This window comes from Papaver somniferum, chromosome 6, assembly GCF_003573695.1.
Source record: "Papaver somniferum cultivar HN1 chromosome 6, ASM357369v1, whole genome shotgun sequence".
Classification (NCBI taxonomy): domain Eukaryota; kingdom Viridiplantae; phylum Streptophyta; class Magnoliopsida; order Ranunculales; family Papaveraceae; genus Papaver; species Papaver somniferum.
The window spans coordinates 148489588-148513653 of record NC_039363.1 but is presented as its reverse complement, the minus strand read 5'-3'; the positions used below and the strand labels follow the sequence as shown (position 1 = coordinate 148513653).

The following is a 24066-nucleotide window of genomic DNA, read 5'->3' as shown; positions in this document are numbered from 1 at the left end:
AAAGTTGAAGCACCATCATCAGTGTTCCGTGGCCAAAGTCGCAACACCGTTTCCGCCCGCTCTGTGGTCAACCAGTTTCCATTATTCCATGGACTGAAGCCAGTTTCCATCATTCCAAGGACTGAACCCAGTTTCCACCATTCCGCGGACTGAAAACAGTTTCCATCATTCCACGGACTGAAACCAGTGTCCATCATTCCATGGACTGAAGCCAGTTTCCATCATTCCAAGGACTGAAGCCAGTTTCCATCATTCCGCGGACTGAAGCCAGTTTCCACCATTCCGAGGACTGAAGCCAGTTTCCACCATTCCGCGGACTGGAACCATTTTCCATCATTCCGCGGACTGAAACCAATTTCCATCATTCCATGGACTGAAGCCAAGTGTCACATCCGCATGTTCCGTGACCTAACCAGCCTGCGCCATTGAACTAGCCGGCCAAAGCAGCACCATCCACCCAATCCGGCGCCAACAGTCCGCGGTCAAGCCAGCGCCAACAGTCTGCGGCCAAGCAGCGCCATCTTCCCTCTCCACAGCTAGCCAAGCAGCACCATCTTCCCGCTCCACAGCTAGCCAAAACAACACTATCTTCCCGCTCCACAACCAGTCAAAGCAGCACCATTGACCTTGCTAGACAAAGCAGTGCCATCTACCTTTCCTAGCCAGCCAGCGCCCGTTCCGCGGACCAAGTTGTAGCACTGATGCCAACACCCCATGGCCAAGCCAAATTTATGCAAAGATGTCAATGCAAGGATCACAGATTCTTCATGCCTCCTGAAAAAGGTTAGCCAAATATTTCTGACAATCTCTTCATGACTTGTCGTTTCGATTTTGTCTTTGTCTGTCACCATCTCATGCTTACCCCGCAACAATGCCACTGTTCCGAGCTAAGCAGGGGACTTAATGTTGATGGTGGTTTTTAGCTTAGGGTTAAAATCGTAAAACCTTACATCTGATGTGACGTCACTCTGTAAAGAAACGGAGCCATGAGTGTCAACCTATCCACTAGCATACTTATTGATCCGTTCAATATATCTACATGAAATTTACCCAGACTGGCGGATGTAGCAACCATCCCAAACACTCTGTAAATTTCGGCACTTCGCCTACATAAGACTCACTTAGTACTTTTCCTGTGCTATGTTCCCCGGCATAACCCTTAATATCGGTATGGCATGACGGATTTATGTTCACTCGCAGCAGATTAGCACGGATCTCCAAGTACCAAAGTTAAGGCCATTGCACGAAATGCTCATACATAAAACACACTGCACTCTGTAAAAAAGGAATTTTGTGGCAGCACAAAAAATCCAATCAATAATTGTGATAACTCACAAAAAACTCATGAACCTCACTAATTTGCAGAAATTAGGGTTTTGCGCCCTGCGCAGTATATTAGACTCCATTGGTCGAAATTACGCTTAAGCAACTAAGCAATTTATCCTCCGCGGATTAATAGGTGCAGAGTCCTGCCAAAAATCAGAAAACAAAAAGTAACGGAGTCGCAGAGAAGGAGCAAAAGCGTGGCCATGCCACAGGCCAGCCGGCGCCACTTGGCCACGCCCCCATTTAACCTAAACCGGCCCTGCTCCTTTGTCGACCGGTCAGGTCGCCTTAAACCTGGCACACTCCCATAAGTCGTGGTTGGGACCATACTTGCCGGCCCTACTTCTCATCGACTAATCAGATCACATTAAACTCGCCAAACGCGCATGCCAGGCGCACATGCCAATCGGCATGCCAAACTCGCCAAAACGCGCATGTCAGGCACACATGCCAATCGGCATGCCAAACATGCTAACGACATGCCAAACTCGCCAAAACGCGCATGCCAGGCGCACATGCCAATCGGCACGCCAAACATGCTAATGGCATGCCAAACTCGCCAAACGTGCATGCCAAGCAGCATGCCAAACTCGCCAGACGCGCATGTCAAGCGCACATGCCAATAGGCATGCAAAACAGGCCAGGCGCGCATGCCAGGCGCACATGCCAATCGGCATGCCAAATAGGCCAGACGCACATGTCAATCGGCATGCCAAACAGGCCAGACACGCATACCAGGCGCACATGCCAATCGGCATGCCAAACAGGCCAGAAATGCATACCAGGCGCACATGCCAAACGGCATGCCAAACATTCCAAACACGCCACCTACCGCATGCGGAGTGCCATATATGCTAATTAGGGTTTCAGCATGCTAAACCCTAATTTAGACAAAGTTGTCAGGCAACGACAGAAGGTAGCCATAATCAACGTCTACCCTTCCTCATGAGATGCAATCTCAGCCATCCAAGTTCTCCACCGAGCTGACAGACTTGTGGCAACTTTCAGGTGACCATCCGCCTAAAACTAGTGGCCATGGATACGCCAGGCGCCACTTGCACCGCTGTGCCACTGGCATGCACAAGCCATGTCAGCCATGCCGCATTGCCACTGGTGTGCACCAAAAAAGCCACTGCGCCATTATCAGGCGCCAACACAAGATAGCCATAATCAACGGCTACCATTCCTCATGAGATGCAATCTCATCCATCCAAGTTCGCCATCGAAATGACATACTTGTGGCAAGTTTCAGGCAACCAGCCAAGACGAGCCTACTAGCATCACATTCTATTTTCCTGCGGCAAGCCTCTTGATTTTAACTTGCCAGACATAGAAAAGTGCTACATGTTTTCCACGAAAACACTCAAGACATCAAACATGTCACAAACTGGGGGATACTCATCAGGGTATTGGTCTGCGGTTTACAACGTGCGGCGTGCAATACGCCCGTTACAAGAAAGTGTTATATAAAGCGGGGCGGTTAGTAATGGAAAAGAGTAATGGCGTAAGCGGATCCACCTCCCTCATTATGGAGACATAAATCCCAACGTTACACATTACTCTTCCACCACTCAATCGTTTCCACTTCCTACGAGACCAAGGTACGTTTTGTTGCGACTTGTATAAATAGGTCTCACCTATTTCCACCAGACAACAAGTTTTGGTCAGGAGAACAATACAACATCCAAAAATCACCTGATAGATTTTCAGTCAGCTAGCCAGTTCAACTTTCCGATACAAGTCACAAAACGCCCATACTTCAAGAATCAACGATTCTGGTCTCAACACTTTCTTCGCTTCCCTCCCTAAGACCAACCCTTCTCCTTTACTTTGTGACCGAAGCAAGTCTGGAACGTCCATTTCTTGGTTTAGTCCAAATTTGTACAGATTGATCTCTCGAATCAAAAGTACTCCCGCGCAGTACATTGTTTAGGGTTTAGACTCGTTTCTCATCCACACACATGAAATTACCCAAACCAGCAGAAACCGTTTTCACCCACAAACACCTTCATATTGATTTTAGAAACAATTTGGTTTGCGAACTGAGTTTGAGAAATAGTGCTTTCATACGCTTTAGGGTTTTCAGAGATAGAACTCCCTTTCAATAATGATGAAAGAGAGTAAGACTCATCGTTTCTGGATCTCTTAAATCTTCTTGGGCCTTCTTCAATTTCTGCAGACCTATCAAGCCAAACATCATTAGTAAGCCCAACACTATCTGATACTTCCATACCACTCACTTGGTCATCAAATACTTCCTCCATACCTTCAATAAGATTTTTTTTCTTTTTATCTTCATAATGTCTATTCCATTCTTCAGTTATCATTCTCAAGACTCGATGCTGGTCCGCGTATTCCTCACACATTTTAACATTATGCTGAATAACAAAACAGTGAGGGAAAACTTTCCTAGGTTGCTTCTCATAGTGATATATTACCCAAATATCTTCTAATGCCATCATAAGTACCCAAGTACCCCTTCTTAGTGGATTTGTTATATCAACTTCAACATTAGCCTTTAATAATTTTCCAACTTTAGGCCTAACATTTGCAGGACCATCAAATGTTCCATGACAGTCCATGGTGCTTCCTTCATAACCTCTTCTACATCAACATATTTTGCACCCATTGTTTTCATCTCCCACTTCCTATATATCCTCCATGATAAACTAATATCCTTCTTTATTTTCTTGAGATCCAGTGGATGCTTCACAATTATTTTCCCAATAAGTTTATTAGACCACTTAGTTGTTGCTGCATTGACTTCTTCAACAGTATTGATAATTCTCCTAGTAGGCATAGGAAACTTCCTACTGATTGACGTGCCCCGCATTTTCCTTGTGATTGTAGCAAGTTGAGATTGAGAGCTTGGTGTCATGACTATATTGCAGTAAGACTGTGATATAGATTCCGACGGTACTTTCCTACGAGTATTAGGGTTTCAGAGATGTAATCAAGAAAAGGACCCAGATAGTACTTTAAATAGTCACATACATATTTTGTATTACTTTTCACACTTAACATATATATAGAGCATAATTTCCTAAACCACCTTAACCCGATCTTTGAAAAGATATATGAAATCTTTGCAAGAAATGAGGCTTTGACTTTGGAAAATAAAATTCAAAATTTTGAAATTGCACAAATTGCGCCCTGTGTATACTTAGATTTCTGATAATACCCTCTTCTTCTTGTTTCCAATTCAGAGCTCTGAATCTACGAATACATAAATCAGATGGGATGAAAGAAATCTCATTGGATTTGGAACATGATCTGAGAGATATGGGTGTTGAAGGGGTAAAACTTATCACAAAAATTAGGATAATAGCAAAAATCACGACTGCTGCTACCACAATGATTCTCTCCATCTTACTCAAATTTAAACACAGAGTTTCTTGGAGAAGACACGACTGTCTGTAATCGAAAGGGATAGTGAAAAACAGCCACACAGTCACGACTAATTAAGCTTCTTAGAGGTATTCTGCAAATCAAAAATAGAATTAGTTCTCCATCAATTTGAAACAAAGTTGTAGAAAATAAAGAGAAAACAGATTAAAAGAATAAAATTTTAAACTGAGATTTAAAGAAAACAAAAGATTAGATTTACTACTCCAAAAACTTAATTCAAAAGAATAGATTGATCTTTGAACATCTCTCCTCAAAAGCAAAAGTTTTTCACTTAAACCCTTTGTATTCATTGAACTTTTAAACACTTTCGAAAATTCATTTCAATATCTTAGCCTTTTTTGCTATCAAATAAAACCATAATGATTTAACACATAAGTTTGGTTTTAGCTGCTTCCAAAAATGTTTAGCAATTCCAATTTTACATTATGCCCTCTTTTACGGTAAGATCAAAAAAAAAAAAAAAACTCATTGCCCATAAGGAAAGCATGGGGATCAAACTACTACAAAGGGCATGCGCCTTAAATCACTTGCTGTAATCATTATCCCATTGCAAGGCTGATATATGGTGTTAGAACATGGACGTCCAACGTAAAACCAATTGGCAGTGAGTAGAGAGGCCCTAAGGATTATAAATAGCAGGATCTTAGATGATTCTGACAATGTGGGACTAATATATATAATATCAACATGCACTCTCACGTGTTGCCTCGTTGGGTCTAACATGTGGACAATAAATCGGGTGACGCGGAGTAAAGGTGCGGTCAAATGACGCGACACAAATAGCATGTTCTAATATCATGTTAGAATATGGGCATCCAACTCAAAAATAATTGACAATGTGTGGAGAGGTCCTAATGATTATAAACCGCATGATCTCAGATAACCTAGACAATGAGGCTTACCAATCTAGTAGATCAAATGATAAAGGACGTTTTGTTTTATATTGTTTTTCCACGAGTTTACCAATTTAGTATATTTTTTTTCTTTTTTATGGAAAGAGAAAATCTGTAAGTCAAGTATTTTATCTAATACTTTTGAGAAAAATGATATTGTAAACCTTTTGTACCAATTTAGTAGATGGAGTGATAAAAATTGTACTCCGTTCATTCCAAAAAATGGCATGGTTGGTTTTGAACAAGAAATAAGAAAACCAATCACTTGAACTATTTTTTCAGATATTTTCCTAGTTTATCCTTGTGAAAAAAATACTCCCCATATATTTTAAAGAGAAAAAGAACAACAAATAAAAATGTCCCCATATTTGTAAAAGTGAGATGTGGTCATAGTATGGACAAAATAGTTTCGACTTTCTATTTATGGAAATCATCATATATTCTTTTTACATACTCGAATGAGTGAACCGTGCCTATATTATTTTTGAACTGAGACGAATATTATTTTATACTGATTTGATAACTTCATGAAATTTGATAACCTCATGACAATAATCCGATCGTTTAATATGAACTTGAGTTTGTCTTAAACCAACTACCCGATCCATTCGTGATGCCTTTGCGGACATAAGAAACACATGAAATTGATGCATTTCCTATTCCATAAGCATGGCCCTCCTTGATTAGGAATCATTGATGGGCATTTATTCTTAAGTTGTTCTATTTTTCAACGGATCAAAACCATAGGAACTTGTCCAATTCTATCTCTTTTATTTTTTGTTCTTTTAATTGTAATTCTTTTCAAAAAGATGTAAAGGAACATATTCTCTCCAAATGATTGGTGAGGAAAGCTAAAGACTAACAGCAACACCTGTGGAAAAATAAAATGCCAGCGTCCCTCTCTTTAATGTTCCTTTTCAATTCCTTCCTTGTCAACACTTCACCGCTCTCACTCTCTAGATGTGCAAGTCTTATTAATAGGCCTCCATTTCTGCAAGAGAAGACATTAGTGAGCTAATGATGGAAGTATTTTCTTTGGTACAGAAATGCTGAAGAATCAAGACATAACAGATTAAGAGGTATGTACACATGCAACACATCATGAACATTTTTTTTCTTCTCTACATTCATTATATTTTCTTTGAGAAAATGATACTTATGGTATGTACACATGCAACACATCGTGAACATTTTTTTTCTTCTCTACATTCATTATATTTTCTTTGAGAAAATGATACCTATGACGTAAAATAAAGAAGGGAGATCCCGTGACACTTCTATTTTCACACTATTTCATATTTTAGACGTTTTCCTTTTTAATTAAAAACTAAACGATAACGTACTCGAAGCTAAGAATTTGGGATTATAGTCGTCTTATAAAGCTGTACATAACCACAAAAAATGAGCACATTCTGAAATATCAAACCTCATAATCTACCAATCTTAATTTAAACGGTTGATTTTCGAAGTAGTAGATGGTGGAGTTATACGTGCTTATTTTTTGTAGACATATGGAGCCTTGCAAGGCGAACATATCTCCAATATATTAGCTTCAAAAAAATATGTTCAGAGCACCCCAACAAACAATTCAATTCTTTTCAGTATTAATTACACTACGTTGTAGACTCTATATCAAACGAGAGACCTGAATTTATCTGCTATCTGTATTTTATCTTTTCTTTTGTTTCCCTTCTGATTATCTTTCAATGAACAGAGAGACATGATATTCGTTTCTCCACTTAAAATGAGCTATCTCTTTTGGAGCATGAGTATCCAAAGAAATGAAACCTTCATCCACTAGCCTAGGATAGCACCAGGCACAGGCAGCATTGGATAATTTTGGCATTCCCAACACGGACCACGGTGTCAGGCTGTCGTACTCTCTCCAAGACCGTACGACTGCCAAACTGCATGCCATGGCAAGAGCAATAATCCATATTTCCACTTGCTGCCAAACGAATCTTGCTTAATTATTAGACTTTCCTTTTGTGTTTATGGCCCCTACGGAGTCCAGCAGTTATGCTATTTTGCAAAAATTAACAAAGACATCGCAAAAAACAATGAAATATGGAAAACGGCCTTGAAAGGTTGGCCCATAAGGATGTAGTGAATCTATTTCACTGTCAACTAGTACATGAGTATTGGAGATGGAGGTGCCAAACAGAAAAACATGAACCCGAAGTGTTAATCATAATTCTACCAGCTAATGTTCCAAAACTCTTCTTCAGCAATTGACTATCTAATACTAGGAGCATTTACCATCTTATGAACGATTCTTTTGTGGATGGGGGGTGAGGGTGTAAACTACGTGGTCACATCCATGTCTTTCCATTTAGATTCGTATCCAACTAGTTATTTTTCGAGAATTATAGCATTTTTTTTTGTTCTGACAAGAGCATTTCCAATGAAATATTCTCAATTTCCTAATAATAAGGCCACATAGGATTTTTCAAGTTTTTTACAAAAATCATTTTCCAACGGGAATGTGAGGATTAAAAGTAAGGGTAATGTGTAAGGTAGTTAGTAACACATCCTTGAACTCATCCTTTGGTTTTAGAGGTTCTTCTAGAGGATGTAAACATCCTAGTCATTAGTATCTATGATTATTAACAATTAGATTGAATATTTAATTTTAAAATCAATGGTTTAAAAGTTTCTAACCGATGTAAAGATATTTATGGTTGGAGATCATCTCTCTGATATTCCTAAAATTATATAAATATTAGACTTTAAATTTCTAAAGGATGTCTTCCAACATCAGCCACATAGGAAGCACATCACATCCCGTTCGAGATGCTCTAATGACGAATCTAACTAGTTGGATACAAACCCTTCTTATATAAAGGTTCTACCGCAAAAGTAAAATATAACTACCGTATAAGTTCCGTTGTGGAACTAATTGGGATTAGCCCAGTTAAACTCCTAAGTGATAGGTTAGGTGTTCAATTCCCGCTGCTGACTGATAAAAAAAAAATTCGCTATGATTAAAATGTCATGAAAAACCTTGAGCATCATCTAGGGAACATGGAGAATGTCGTCAGCTGTTACACAAAAAGCACAATACCCCTATCGCCAAGAAAACCAGTTTTTCTTTCTTTCTAAGGCAGCTAAATTCTTTCATCAATAGACCGTAACAAATTTTTTTGATTTTTATTAGAACGAGAATAAAAATGAATTTGAGGAGAGCAAAAATCACGACTAACTCACTAATTTAACTCGATTTTATACGTATCTACGAGTCGGACTAAATTATCCTCTCTAGCCACACGGAATTTCACATGCTCGTCGAGTCATCATCTAACCTATACCCTGACCTTGTTTTGTTCCTCACTAACCCTAATTAATGGTGGCGAATTTTGTTCTTTCCATGGTAATCACTATAATTACAAAAGTGTTGTCGTGCATATAAGAAATAAATCCATGTAATCCTACGTAACAAATGAATACTCCATGTAATTGATGTAGAAAATCTTGTGACACTAATCTACAACAGATAAACGAAGTAGATCATGGTGTAGAGTTTATTGGCAAAGAGGACAAAATATTATTGTGCCAATTGATTCCAACTGTACGGACCCATTTGATCAAGACAGAATTGTAGTCTGTTATATGATAGGATCCTAATTCCGGAGGTCACTTTTTCACATAAAATACCATTTTTACCATTTCCATTTAATTTTTTGAATGGTAGCAATGATAATTGTTTTTTTTTTTTTGACATAATGATGATTGATCAATCTTGTGCACTACCCCTCTTTATACCATTGAACGATCACAACTAGGGGTGCACATACCCTATCCATACCCGTCAACCCTACCCTATCCGTCAGTTTTTTAACCGTATCCTACCCTATCCACTATTTGGCGGGTAGGGTGGCGGGTAAAGATTTTCTTAACCGCCAGTAAACGGGTAGGGTGGCGGTATAGGCCATATCCTACCCACTCTACCTAAGGGTGCACATACCCTACTCCTACCCGCCAACCCTACCCTACCCGCCAGTTTTTTAACCGTATCCTACCCTATCCATTATTTGGCGGGTAGGGTGGCGGGTAAAGATTTTCTTAACCACCAGTAAACGGGTAGGGTGGCGGGTATAGGCCATATCCTACCCACCCTGCCCGTTGTGCATCCCTAATCACAACTTTTTTTTTTGTTTTTTTGTTTTTCATGTACTTGGGGTTTAAACTGAATTTTTGTAATGGTGGCAATGGTAATTAGGAGAAAATAACAATGAGAGGGGTCGGTTTCGACCGTGTGAAATTTTTTGTGATCACTGAGGGTAATTTTATCCAACTCGGACATTTATGTTAAATCGATCCTAGTTATTGAGTCAACTATAATTTTTGCTCTCTTCATATTTCTTTTTGCTCTCCCTTTAATAAAAATCATCTTTTTAAATAAGATATGTTTTCATAGGCATAAGCTGCAGATGCCACGGCACATAACTAGAATATCCATCCTACTTTGGTGAAAGACCATCCTTTGAAGAATGTCAAAACGGTCCAATTTGCTTTTCACCGTCTGAAAAGCACGAAATTAGGACTGCTTTCCTCTTGTGCCGCATGTGTTGCCGGGGACAATCTGTGACGCCAAATATCCACAATTGCGTAACTAACCAAAACAAATGGGTCCGCAGTTCCAAATAAACATTTTGCCCTAGTAGGCTAATACAAACAAACGGATGACGTCGGTGTCCTTCTTTTGCTTTCACGAGGTGATGGTGTAGCGGTGGTGCGAAAGTACAGTCAGAAATCTCAACCACCAGTTGCGCACCAGTTGTGGCTGTGTCAGAGAGGCATATTTAAAATGGACCCCACTCTCACTAGTTTATCTACTTAAAAGAAGCCTAAAAAAACATGTACCACAATTTAATATCATAGTACCTGTTACATAGTTAAAAAAGAAAAATATGATTATTTGTAGGGCCTTCTAAAATTTTCTTTCTTCTTCCTTCGATGTTTTCATCATCCAATTTTGATTTTGTCATGCATGGACAGACAAAAATGTTTTCATGTGGTTTAAGCCTTCCACGATCACTCCTCCAACTTCCTCTTTCTTCTTAAAAAAATCCATTCTCTGTTTCTCTCTCACTGTCATTCAGTTTCCTCAATGGATGTTCTTGATCAATGATGATGATTATGCTGATGATGATGATGATGATATCAACAATAATATCAACTCCCGTGGAATCAGGAGATCTTTTCTCTATAAATACTGACCGTATCTCCCGATAATACCGCTTCTTGACAGCTTTGCAATATTTGTTTGTTACACTACAGGGTTCGCAAACCTGTGACTCAATTTTGGAATTACGAACTTCGTATTACTTCTTCCTGACGAAATTAGGTGAGTCCATTTGCATGTACGTTTCTTATCAAAATTCAATTTCTTGATCCAATTATCCAATCACATTATCTCTGTGCCCTAGACTTTACTGCACTGTTCGTTTTTTTAATCTTGAATTTTGATTCATGATGAAAATTTGCAGGTAATTTGTTTTTTTGTTTTTGAAAGTATGCCGGGGAATAAGTACAATGGGTATCCATCGATACCTCCAACAAGATTGGAAAGATTATTGAGAGAAAGAGAGTTAAGAAAATTCAATAGGACATTTCAACCTCATGATGATAGTAATGAAGGTAATAATAGGGATTCTGAGTTCTTGGATAATGATTTGGGTTTGAGAGATAGTAATAATTGGGATACACCTTATGAAGAAGAGTTCCTGGAACCAGCTTCAGCAACAAGAGCACTTAATGAAGGATATGAAAGAAAAGATGGTAGACCTACTAAACAAAGGCTTTTAGTCGTTGCAAATAGGTTGCCGGTATCTGCTGTTCGGAGAGGGGAGGATTCTTGGTCGTTAGAGATAAGCGCTGGTGGTCTTGTCAGTGCTCTTCTAGGTATGTGATTTTGAGTAAATTTTTGGAGCACTTTTTGGTTCAGGTTTAGTAAACGATACAAATTCTTATTTATGCACACATTGAATTGTAGCTCATGAGTGCTACACAATACCTACTTGCAGGTGTGAAGGAATTTGAAGCAAAGTGGATCGGATGGGCAGGGGTAAATGTTCCAGATGAAATTGGGCAGAGGGCCCTCACTAAAGCGCTGGCTGAAAAGGTTTGATCCTGGCCTAATTTGTAGTAGATGCTACTTTTTGATTAAACGGCTAATTCTGTTTGTCCTGTAAAGGCTAAATGTTCAATTTGTCATTGCTTGAATAGTCTGAGTACCTCATTGGAGTCTGTTTCTTCTTCTGTAGAGATGCATTCCGGTGTTCCTTGACGAAGAAATAGTACATCAGTACTATAATGGATATTGCAACAACATCCTGTGGCCTCTTTTCCACTACCTCGGACTTCCACAAGAAGATCGTCTTGCAACAACTCGTAGTTTCCAGTCACAATTCGATGCATACAAGAAAGCAAATCAGATGTTTGCCGATGTTGTGAATCAGCATTATGAAGAGGGGGATGTGGTCTGGTGCCATGATTACCATCTTATGTTCCTTCCTAAATGTTTGAAGGAGTATAACAGCACAATGAAAGTTGGATGGTTTCTTCACACACCCTTTCCTTCATCAGAAATCCATAGGACGTTACCCTCACGATCAGAGCTATTGAGATCTGTCCTTGCTGCAGACTTAGTCGGGTAAGCATATTCATGTTTGTTAACAAGCCTTAACTGAACTTGGTTAAAAAGGAGAATTTTTGTTATTAAATACACTGCATGACTCATACTGAAATACATCCTGATGTGCCATTATGTTAACCGTTTTCTATGATTTACTTGGTATTCTACCAGTGCCTTCGATTCTATGAGTAATCCTATCTATATCCCATAACTGTGTGGAAAGTTTGTTGCTAATTTGTCGACTGTGATCATCTTGGTTAATAGTTTTTTGACTAGTGTGCCTCTACTTTCGATCCTTCATTGTTATGGATGCGTTTGACATTGTTTCACCTTGTTCTTCATCAACTCAAACAGGGATCGTTTTGGCTCTAATTATTGCCTGTGGAAGTAAAATTTTATGAACTTATTTGAACTAGTAGAGTATGACGAAATAAAAAATAAAGGGATATAAATGTAAAGAAACTGGCGTACTGTTAGAACATCTCAACAACTAAAGCCGGTCATATGCTTCTTTTTATTTTTTGAATTATGGTTAAGCTGTTTATAACGCTGACACATATTAATAGGTTTAAACTACGATATCATTTGATGCACCGATTCTGTTGTTAATAAGGTCTATCCAGATTCAATTTTAATTCAATTATGACTAGGTCTATACCAGGCTGCCAGAATCCATTTTTGTGCTTGATATGGACTTAAATTGGTCTTGTTTTTTCTTAGTATTTATATCTCCAGACTAAAATTGGGGTCTGTGAAGCACCGAATCTTATTCATTATTCAATTAATTAGAGATTCTGCTTTCCAGTTTCCACACATACGATTACGCGAGGCACTTTGTCAGTGCTTGCACTCGTATTCTTGGGCTAGAGGGCACACCTGAAGGTGTTGAAGATCAAGGAAAGCTGACCAGGGTGGCTGCGGTATGTCTAAGCTATTTATTTGATTCCTCTGGTCCTTGTTTTTTTATTTGAGTGTTTTCGTGTAAAATTGTTGCAATTCTGAAAAAGAGCTGGGTAGATTTTCACAGATTTTATGCTTTGAGTTTATATAGGGGATACAAACTGTGAATGACAGACAGTATAATTCTGGAGAAGGATTAGGAAATATAGGCTAACAGTTAATGAATAAACAATGTTAATGCAGCTCATAAATCTTGAATTGACCCCTTCGGTAGAAAGCTGACTACTTACTTATACATAGGAACAGTTTTCCAAGCTTTACCAGGATGAGAAAGCAGAATCACCAAATATGCTGAGTGAGTTAGAGTTGTTTGTATGAAGGAGAGCTCCCCTCTCTTCTTTTATCACATAAATACAAGTTCAGATAATACTAGTTTAAGATATAGTTACAAGCTTAACATGATTTGAATACTATGACTGCTTAATCTGGAACAGAAACTCCTGACAAATTAGTTTAATTCCAAATTACATAACAAATACTCTAATTTTAGAGTTGTCTTATTTGTGAGCATCAATCTAATGTGGATATCAGATGTCATTCTCACGATGCTTCTTTTTTCTCTTTGTTCTTCATTGGGATGGGTACTTCAGTTTCCAATTGGTATAGATTCTGATCGGTTCATTCGAGCACTTGAACTTCCAAAAGTCCAAGATCATATTAGAGAACTGAAAGAAAGATTTGCTGGTAGAAAGGTATGCCTTCTTAACATTATTAAAGAATGTCTTCCATTTCTTAATGAATATGCTTAGTATGCAATCCTATAACTATGAACAAGTGACCGTAAGGTGACTGTAAGTACATAAAAACTTGCATTATCCCCGCCTCAACTAGGGTACATGAATTTGTATTTTGCACAAACTTTCACACAAGGGAGCTAGCAAGAGGGGCACCTTTTTTATGAACATCAGGCAACTGGTCTGCTGATATAATCATGGCATGCAAAGGGATGACAGATGGATATCCGATAAAGTGCTTCATATGAACAAACTGAACTTGTGTGTTCACTAATATGTGAGAGCCTTATTGTCATTCTGATAGATAGCTTAGTTAGGGATCTAAGCACGATGTTCTTCTGAATTATTTTAGTAAAACTACATTCTATAATATCCACAGTCAAATTTTTTACTTGTAACTGTCCCTGTTACAAAACAAAGCCCTTCCAAAATATCAACAACAGTGATGGCTTATGCAGTGTCAGGACAGAGGTAAAAAATACATCAACGTTATAGTAGTTGCTTGAATCCACATCACTCCAGGATTCCATTTTTCCTTTTTAACCCATAAATTTTCTTAGATCAACTATTTAAGTATGTGTATGCGGGACTAAAACTTAGATATCTATTTTGGCTACGCCATTGAGCGTAATTGTTTGCCAGATTGGTGAAGGAAAGAAGATAATTAGGCAGTAGTAGTAGAAAAGTGATGATCAGTTCCTAACTAAATTCACACAAGGCCATAGTAATAATAGAAACCATGGGCTGAAGTGGAGAAGCCACCATGAAATTGTGGTTGTTTTCATTTGAGACACTTGGATGCATGTAGTTGGTCCGGCACAGGTGCAGGAAGAAAGGTGTGAGTGGAAAGACCAGTATAAAAGCTGAAATGAGGTTCATAAAGTTAGTTTCGTACACCAAGTCACCTATATACAAACCAATAAAGTTTTTAACAGTAAACAGGTGATCTGTTATTTATGCTGTCTTTCGTTCGTAATTATTTGTTCGTTATGGCCTCATTGCTATTTTCTCTTGACAGGTAATGTTAGGTGTAGATCGCCTTGATATGATCAAAGGAATCCCCCAAAAGATATTGGCGTTTGAGAAGTTCCTCGAGGAAAATCCAAGTTGGCATGATAAAGTAGTATTGCTGCAAATTGCAGTGCCCACAAGAACAGATGTTCCTGAGTGTAATCACACTTAATACAATACTTCTTATAATTCACATGTCGTTCTTATGTATTAGGTCCTAATTTCTTTCCCGTATGAAATTCTAATATATAATAGTTTTCCGCATTTGACTCACAGATCAGAAGCTTACTAGCCAGGTTCATGAAATTGTTGGACGCATTAATGGACGATTTGGAACTTTGACTGCTGTTCCAATACACCACCTGGTCTCTTTTCATCTTTGCAAAATTAACAATTTTCTTGTTTAATTTTCGTACTTTATTTTGAACAGGAGAATCCATAATTATAACAGTTTCTTGAGCTCATCATACACATGTTTTTATAGTATAGATACATAGCATTTCTGTTCTCCACCGATTTTCAATTCTTAGTTCATGCCACTTTTAGGATGCCCAAAAACAGCTTCTTTGTTGAAGTATATCCAATGCAAGGATACAAATAGGGAAAGTATCAGGTACTGTGAAGAAGTTCAGGCTGAGAGGAATACACATAGTGGGAACAACTTGTTGTCGAGTTGATAAGTAATTAGGAGCCTGGAACTCAATAGCTAATAGGTTCATGTTGTTCTACAGGCTACAGATGTAGTCACTACCACCGCACAGGTGTTGTCATAGAGTAAGTAATTTTGGTAGTTATGTAAAATATAGCTCATACCATGTGGAAAATTGCCACGGTATGCCCAAGTTCTAAATCTTTGAAATATGCTGACTTCTTTGAACATATCTTGCGAATATGTGCTTTTTTGTTTCATCATGCCCTACGAACGCGTTCGTAAATAAGATATGCTGTTCTTTTTTTTACTTTGTTGTGTTTCTATATTTGATTTGTTTAGCTTGTCGACACTTCGGATAGGAAAATGTTTGTAAACAATGTTTTTGTTGCTTTATTCGCAGGATCGATCCCTGGATTTTCATGCGTTGTGTGCCCTATATGCAGTCACTGGTATATTGGTATTTTTTAATTTTATTGATTTTCATTATTGTGATCCTATGATATAGTTACTTGTCTTTAGGGTCCAATTTTCCGCATATTATATCTAAGTTTTTGACTTTTAGATTATATTTCTCTTAAAAGATGAAAATAAAATTAGTGAATGTTAGGCCATTAGTTCATATGTTGCGAAATCTAATATGTTACCGAACCTAGTGCTCACCCAAGTTATATGGCAACTAAACCAAGTAAACATGAAAAAAGATTTGGAGGCATCCTGAATCGTTATGCTTCAAATTTTATCGACTTCCTATTCACTCTTAAAAAATGCTCGGATTAACCGAGTTTTAAGGCCTTTCATTTCGACAAAATGTTGAGCAGATTGTCTGTTGTTATTGCAATAAGGGTGGACGTGGAACAAAAACATCTCTCCATTGGGAGTTTTACATATAAAATTGTGGGTGTGGTTGCTAACTGCAATTGTACAATGTTATTGACACCATCCACTGGAAAAGGTGTGCTAGCTGCAGTCTCTAGCTTTCACTCCGTAGCACAGCTGCTAGCTTTCTTGGTGATCTGTACATGTAGGTCGGGTGGAAATTACCTGGCCACCCTTCTCTTGAACTATGCAGTACCAAAGATGGCTAGTAAAAGCATCTGCATGATCATGACCATCGGTGGCATTTCTCTTAGTAGAGTTTCACACTTTCTTGGTTCTTATTTATAGGATTGATTGCTTGGGAATTAGAACCTTTGTTTCAGTTGGTTTCCAAAATTCCACAAATTAATTGGGAATGCACTTATTGTTTATAACGATCTCTCCCTAGTTTACAATTTATGTCTCAGTTCTTAATCATTTTTTCACGATCAGATGTGGCTCTTGTGACGTCTTTGAGGGATGGAATGAACCTAGTCAGTTACGAGTTTGTTGCGTGCCAAGATTCAAAGAAAGGAGTTCTCATCCTCAGTGAGGTAATTTATCAATCCAGATTAGTGTACACTCACTAGGTTAAGACTGCTGGAAGCATCTATTACATGGGAAAGTAACTGTTAAGACTGGCAGGCGAGTCTATTAGTCCGAAAATGAAATGTTTGAAATATGTTGGGAACTTCAGAATCAACCAAGGCAATTGGTGAAAAAATATAGGTAGCTGAAATTAGGGAAAGGCTTGGGTAGAGGGATGTGTTTTTCATGCTAAAATTTGTTTTAAAAAGTGTAATATTACACAGCTTTTTAATTGTTTGTGGTAATCAGAAAATCCCCAGCTCTCATTTTTTGTTTGATCCATTTCTAGTTTGCCGGAGCAGCACAATCACTTGGTGCAGGTGCTATACTCGTTAACCCATGGAACATCACAGAAGTTGCATCCTCCATTGGTTATGCTTTGAATATGCCTGCTGATGAAAGAGAAAAAAGGCACCGACATAACTTCATGCATGTGACCACCCACACTGCTCAAGATTGGGCAGAAACCTTCGTCAGGTACCCAAAATTACTTCTCCATAACTGTTGTCACTACAACTCATGTTTAGAGAAATATGTTGCCTGCATATCAATTAATTAACCTTAAACCTGCGTGAAGTTAATTCTGCAGTAGGGTGCTTAAATAACTTGCATCTCTTAACTTCTCATTGAACTGTGTGGACTTTTTTTGAAGATGTTGATTCAAGTGAACCATTCCCAGTTATTAATCACAATGTAGTAGTAGAAACAAATTAGAACAGATCAACTAACATGCATTTGCATTAAGGGCAGGGGGACCCCTAAAGACTACCCATATATTCTGCTGAAACATATGATCATTTGAAGATGTAATATTCTGGGTGAATTATAGTTCTCCCTTGCATCAAACTGGGACCCTACATTAACGGGTTCTACGACATGATGAAACATAATTACTATACTTTTGGACATTGGATGTCTTAGTGTTGGTTGTCAAAATTCCATTAGCCTCGATTAAGATCTTCGCGAAAGAGAGATTTTTGATCAAATCATTGAGTTCAGTTGCAATGTGGAAACTCTGATGTTCATAAACATTAGTCAATGGGAGTTATCCATACTTCCATGTCTTGGCTAATCTCGCGTAGTTAATATATGTGTAATTACTTGATTTAGTTCTTTACCTCGCTTTCAACTGTATAATGTTAATTTGAGTTTTTCTTTTGTTTCCATGTCACGTCTGTGCTGTACATAGTGAACTGAATGATACCATTGTGGAAGCTCAACTAAGGATGAGACAAGTTCCACCAATTCTTCCAATCAAAGCTGCAGTCGAACGCTACCTGCAATCTAGGAATCGATTGCTCATACTGGTATTCTCCTTTTAATGTTCTGTAATGAAAATCCAGTTTGTGATAGTATCACCTAGAAACAAAATTCCCAAGCACAGCACAGATAAGTACATCATGGTAAGTGCATCTTAGATTGGTCGGTTACTGTACCTAAATGAATGGATCTTCCACAACTTGTTTGTCAAACTGTTCTAGTCTTTAGCGCATGGTATCTTCCACAACTTGTTCGTCTAGTATGACTTTCATCTTCTGTGAACTCCTTCGCATCTTTATCTCTTTTTTGTTTGGCACAGGTCTGTAAGTATAAATAAGGAAACTTCAATATCTCATTTAAAATGCATCGTTTTTCATGAAACATTGAAACATGATATTGTTGTTTTAATAGAGTAAGTTTAGGGAAAAAAGAATGATAGTTGACAACTCGAGAATTCTAAATACGATATCTTCCAGAAGTCATTCCTGCCATCAGTGATGGCCTATCACACACGTCCGTGCTTTCAATATAGACTCCCTAACTGCATGTTGTTCCTTGAAACTTCTGTGTCCATCAGAAACCAAAATCTTTAGCTTGGATTTCATTGTTATATAGGGTTTTAATTCGACGTTGACTGAACCGGTGGACACTCCTGGGAGAAGAGGAGGTGATCAAATAAAAGAAATGGAGCTTAAATTGCACCCAGATTTGAAAGAACCACTGAGAAATCTTTGCAGTGATCCAAGAACAACAATTGTTGTCGTCAGTGGAAGTGACAGAAGTGTTCTAGATGAAGTAAAGTTCGTGTACTTTAGCTTTCCTTTTCATTGTCTATATACATAATTCAGTCTCCAAATAAATGAGTAAATCCACAGAATTTCGGAGATTACGATATGTGGTTAGCAGCAGAAAATGGGATGTTTTTGCGACCTACAAATGGGGATTGGATGACAACAATGCCAGAACATCTCAATATGGATTGGGTTGACAGTGTCAAGGTGCTCACGTATACATAGATTTTTCTTATGATTCATATATTATCAATATATCCATTGCAGTTTGAATATATCCATTTATGGGCCGTCCCAGACTGCTGAGTTTACGTCTTTTTAACGAATTTCCAGCATGTTTTCGAGTATTTCACAGAAAGAACACCACGATCTCATTTTGAACTTCGTGAGACTTCACTCGTTTGGAATTACAAATACGCAGGTATTGGTTTTCTTTCCTCAATTTCGAATGTTCAAATCCCATCAGCTTTGTTGACTTTCTTTATCTAATTCCTTTTCTGATGAAATGTCAATTCTTTCCTTCGCATCTCATTTCAAAATAAAGATGTTGAATTTGGGAGGCTCCAAGCAAGGGATATGTTACAACATCTATGGACTGGCCCAATTTCTAATGCTGCTGTTGATGTTGTCCAAGGCAGCCGTTCAGTTGAGGTCCGATCTGTTGGTGTCACAAAGGTTTGTAATCCAGTATTTTAACAATTTTTTTTAGTGTGAAAGAATGTGTTTCTTCCATATTTGATACTTTTGATCATGCCTTATTACCAGGGGGCAGCTGTTGACCGTATCTTAGGAGAGATTGTTCATAACAAATGCATGGTCACGCCAATTGATTATGTCCTGTGTGTTGGGCATTTTCTAGGAAAGGTATGTTTGCTCTTTAACTTAAGTTCAATATTACGACAGCAAATATTCATATTTGTACTGTCTCTACCTATTAGCAGGTAAAATATAAAGCTTACCTGTATTGGATTTTTTTTTTTTTGGTTATTGTAATGAGTGATTAGAAAATCACTGCTTCATATATTATATTTCCTTGTAACAATATGCCAATACATGATGTTGAATAAACAAATAGTTCGAAATATACATTACTATTTGAAACAGTCTCTTCCTATCAAAAGCCATTTTCTAAGGATACATTGCTTTCCCAGGATGAAGACATATACACATTTTTCGAGCCAGAACTTCCATCTGAATCCGCAGCTACTTCAAGGAGCAAGGTTGTCGATCCAGTGAAGACATCTCTAGTAGATCAGAAACGGACTACTCCAAAGATAATGCCTCATAAAAATGGGTCGAAAACTTCGCAGAATAGCAGAACACATAAGTCCTCCTCTGTGAGCCTTGAGAAAAGAAACACTCATCAAAACAGCTCCAGTGCATTGCGCGCAGCACCAGAGACTATCACCTGGAATGAGGGTTCATCAGTTCTTGACCTCAAGGGCGAGAATTATTTCTCTTGTGCCGTTGGTCGGAAAAGGTCCAATGCACGATACCTACTTAGCTCAGCAGATGATGTTGTCACATTTTTACAGGATTTAGCTTCAGCATCTTGAAGTAAAATAAATAACTTTGTGCATAAATTTCTTGGGTGAAACCTGACTAACCAAGTGCTGGATTCTGGAGACAAGATGGGCATAACTCCGTGCTGTCAACTGATCACTAGAAGCGATGATAATAATGTCTCCTCTTCCAGGGTTTTACCTGTTGTTTCCATGGTTCAAATTTATTTGGTAGATCACTGTAGAATTTTTATGTTTGCAAGTCTTGAAGACCTAATTGAATATTGTAACCCATAACTTAATTTAAGCTTTAATGTCCATATTACATAAGAGGGTTTTCTACCTGTATCGTCACTAGGCAATATCTGAATACATTTTATCTGGAACTCACTAAATAAGTACTGAATCCAGGAACCATACTACACTGACATTTCAGTACTAAGTACTCACTACACTAAATCCTGTTTCACTTGCACATTTTTTAACTAGGGTTAAGGTCGTCCAATGTGGAGGTTTTATTTACACCTTTTGGATACCTAAGTTTCATCTCCATTCTCCAAGGTAACTTAGAGACAGAAGATGATGTGGACTTAAGACTCGAGGTCATGAAGTTCTCCTTTACCCCCACTTAGCCATGTCATTTCTTTTTATAACCTTAGTCCATATATCGCGGATGGAAATTGAGTGGAAAAGATCTTAAATCCTATGTGTCATGCTATTTTAAGACGTTGACCCCTTGCATTGGAGATGCTCTTACAAAAATTTGGCAACAAAAAATTCTCAATTGACTGCCAAAACAAACTCCTCAAAAACCGTTGTAGATGACAAAATATAGCATATACCTGAGAACTGACAACTGAAGAGTAATACAGTTGAGACATGGAATAGGACTCAAGGTCAGACGTCGAAGACCTGAACCAGATGTCCAAGAATCAAACAAGACAGAGACACGGGGTTAGGCATGGCAGACCTGCGTCCAGGTGCGAAACTATGAAGATTCTCGATGTTGTTAGCTGAGGGGAGACCTGGGAAGCTAGGTAGTCATAACGAGGAATTGTCCCAGATCGGGTAAAGCACAAGGCGGGAAACTATTAAGTCCAAGTTATCACATGCTTAGTCATCTACATGTAACTCTCATATTCATATCATGTACAAATAGCCGGAAAGGCTGATGATGTATACAAGTTCATTCGGATAATAGAAAATAAAAATCTGCAAATTCTCTCTCCTCTCTATCTGATTCTCTTCTAGCCACCATTAACCTTAATCGATTTAGAAGATTATCAAAAAATCCTAACTTCACGTCACCGGAGACCGAATCGGAGATTGAAGAAAATAGTGATAATCAAGATTGTACTCTAAGATTAAGGATTACGATAAGACATTATGAAGGTATGAGCGAAACAGATTTGACGTATCTACATTGGCATCGACTAGTTTTTTAGAACTTCATGATTTTACACATAATATAGATTATGGATTTAATCTGATGCATGATTTAGTCTAATCACATGAAAAATTGCATGAAAAAGCTTCATATGCTCAAATATTGATGATTTGTGTGTTTATTAGTTCATAATATGATGATTCCGAATGAGATCGAACTTTAAACCGCTTATTTTGAAGATTTTAATCTCAAAAACTTACTTACCATCATCATACTTATCAATCAGTGGTAAAAACATTTAGCAAAGAGTAAATTTCCAGTTATAGATCTACAATCTTCTAAATTCCTAATGTTTTCTTGTTTGAAACCATATTAGTTTCATAATATTTTAAGAACGGAAATCTCATATCTAGATAATACAAATGTTTTAATGAAATCGAAATACAATTATATTGTTGATTAAGCATCTTTGAAATCATAAGATTAAGTCTGATTATAACATGATGATACTAGGTATGATTTATTTAGAGCTACCAAACTTAGTTATTGTAAGGTTTCACACCAACAAACCTTTGGTAATACAGTATTTTGAATAAAATAAGCATGAAATGCATGGAAAATGTTAATTTCGGTCAATATAAATGCAAGATTCGTTTAATTATAGAAATTCTTCTATAAAAGAATGAGATGCTCTGATAATTAGCATGCTAATCACAACTTTAGTAGTTAATCTGTGTTAATGACTGTACTGTGTAACAATTAAGAAATGCTTAATCAATGATTATCTAGTCACGAAACAAACCAACTTAAAAAGTTTGCCGCAAAAATGAAAGGCGGTGATCTTTCAACAGTCATATCTAGTCAATGGTTTTCATCTTGACTAAAAATGCTCAATTCACAGATACTCATTTTACTCTATCTGTGATTGTGAAGCTATATCATGGAACGCCAACAAATACGGTTATCACCTAGAACTGGTGTAACCTCAGCGTTGCAAAAAACACCGGTTACCGACAGTGGATCACCCAAGTGTAAGCACACCTGAAGTGTCAACTATGAGCTTAAAACCCTCAAGCACAACAAAAGCTGACGCAACATATATGTTCAAGGAAAGTCCATTATTAAAGGAGATCCGTGATTGTCTATTACCAAAAAAGTTCTATTTGCCAACTTTCAAAAATTTCAAGGGAGATTCAGATCCAAATGAACACATGTTTCACTTCGAACAAATGATGGCTTTGTACCTCGACAACACTTGGATAATGTCAATATTTCTTCCAAGAAGTTTACAAGTGGATGCCTTAACGTGGTTCAGATGCCTCCCATAGAACTCAATTAGAACATTCGAGGAGTTGATATCATTGTTTATTCAGAACTACTCCTGCAATATTAAACAAGGGGATGTTCTAGATGATATTCGCAAAATCAGTCAAGAAAGTGACGAAAATTTTACTGATTTCCTAAGGAAGTTTAAGGAAGCATCTTCCCAAGTTGATAAATCATATGAGAAAATTCTTCGTATACTATTCAAAAGCGCTCTTATTCAGAAAGAAATTCGAGACTCATTCACAGGTCACATTCTCGAGTCCTTAGACGAAGTCTATATCAGAGCCGGGAAGTTCTTCAAGAGGAAACAAAATAACCTAAATTTTCCTACACCGGACCATAAAGTATATTCAGTTGGGAAAACTTCAGGAGAAAAAAAATCTCTTTCACCCAAATCGCCAAATCAACAGTCAAAGAAGAAAAACTTTAGAGAAAAGTTTGACATAAAATGGAAAGAAGAGTCAAAGAACTTCCTTAGATGAATGCCACACCTGAGGTAATACTTCAATACATGAAGGATAAGCCGTTTGTTTTTTCAACTAAGAAGATGAGGATGGATGGAAAAAAAAGTATTATTGCTCCTATCATTAAATAAGCGGACATCTCACCAAAAATTGTAAGAATCTGATGGCACGAGAAAGACGGCTGAAATATTTCAGCCTCCAAGAGCAAGGGAACACTGGAAAGTCCTAGCGATGCTAGTCAATGGATGCATTAATATGATACGCTCAGCACC

General features: G+C 37.9%; 1 protein-coding gene across 3 annotated transcripts; it reads left to right on the top strand.

Annotated features, from left to right (window-relative positions):
• Positions 1–6555: 6555 nt before the first annotated feature.
• LOC113289756 (alpha,alpha-trehalose-phosphate synthase [UDP-forming] 1-like) lies at positions 6556–20962 on the top strand. 3 transcript variants are annotated; one of them, XR_003331099.1, is made up of 19 exons: positions 6556–6706; positions 10908–10974; positions 11117–11531; positions 11654–11751; positions 11894–12282; positions 13070–13184; positions 13815–13916; positions 14977–15127; positions 15246–15334; positions 16022–16070; positions 16930–17030; positions 17354–17541; positions 18254–18371; positions 18940–19119; positions 19200–19322; positions 19471–19536; positions 19660–19790; positions 19881–19979; positions 20267–20553. XR_003331099.1 is itself a non-coding variant. In XM_026539125.1 (19 exons), exons 3-19 carry the CDS (start codon positions 11144–11146, stop codon positions 20669–20671), a joined length of 2814 nt encoding a protein of 937 aa, XP_026394910.1. In that variant the 5' UTR covers positions 6558–6706; positions 10908–10974; positions 11117–11143; the 3' UTR covers positions 20672–20962. The 3 variants fall into 3 exon arrangements, 2 of the variants coding, with proteins under 2 accessions (XP_026394910.1, XP_026394911.1); XM_026539125.1 differs by having other exon boundaries at positions 6558–6706; positions 19449–19536; positions 20267–20962; XM_026539126.1 differs by lacking the exon at positions 6556–6706 and having other exon boundaries at positions 10603–10974; positions 19449–19536; positions 20267–20944.
• The last annotated feature ends 3104 nt before the right edge of the window (positions 20963–24066 follow it).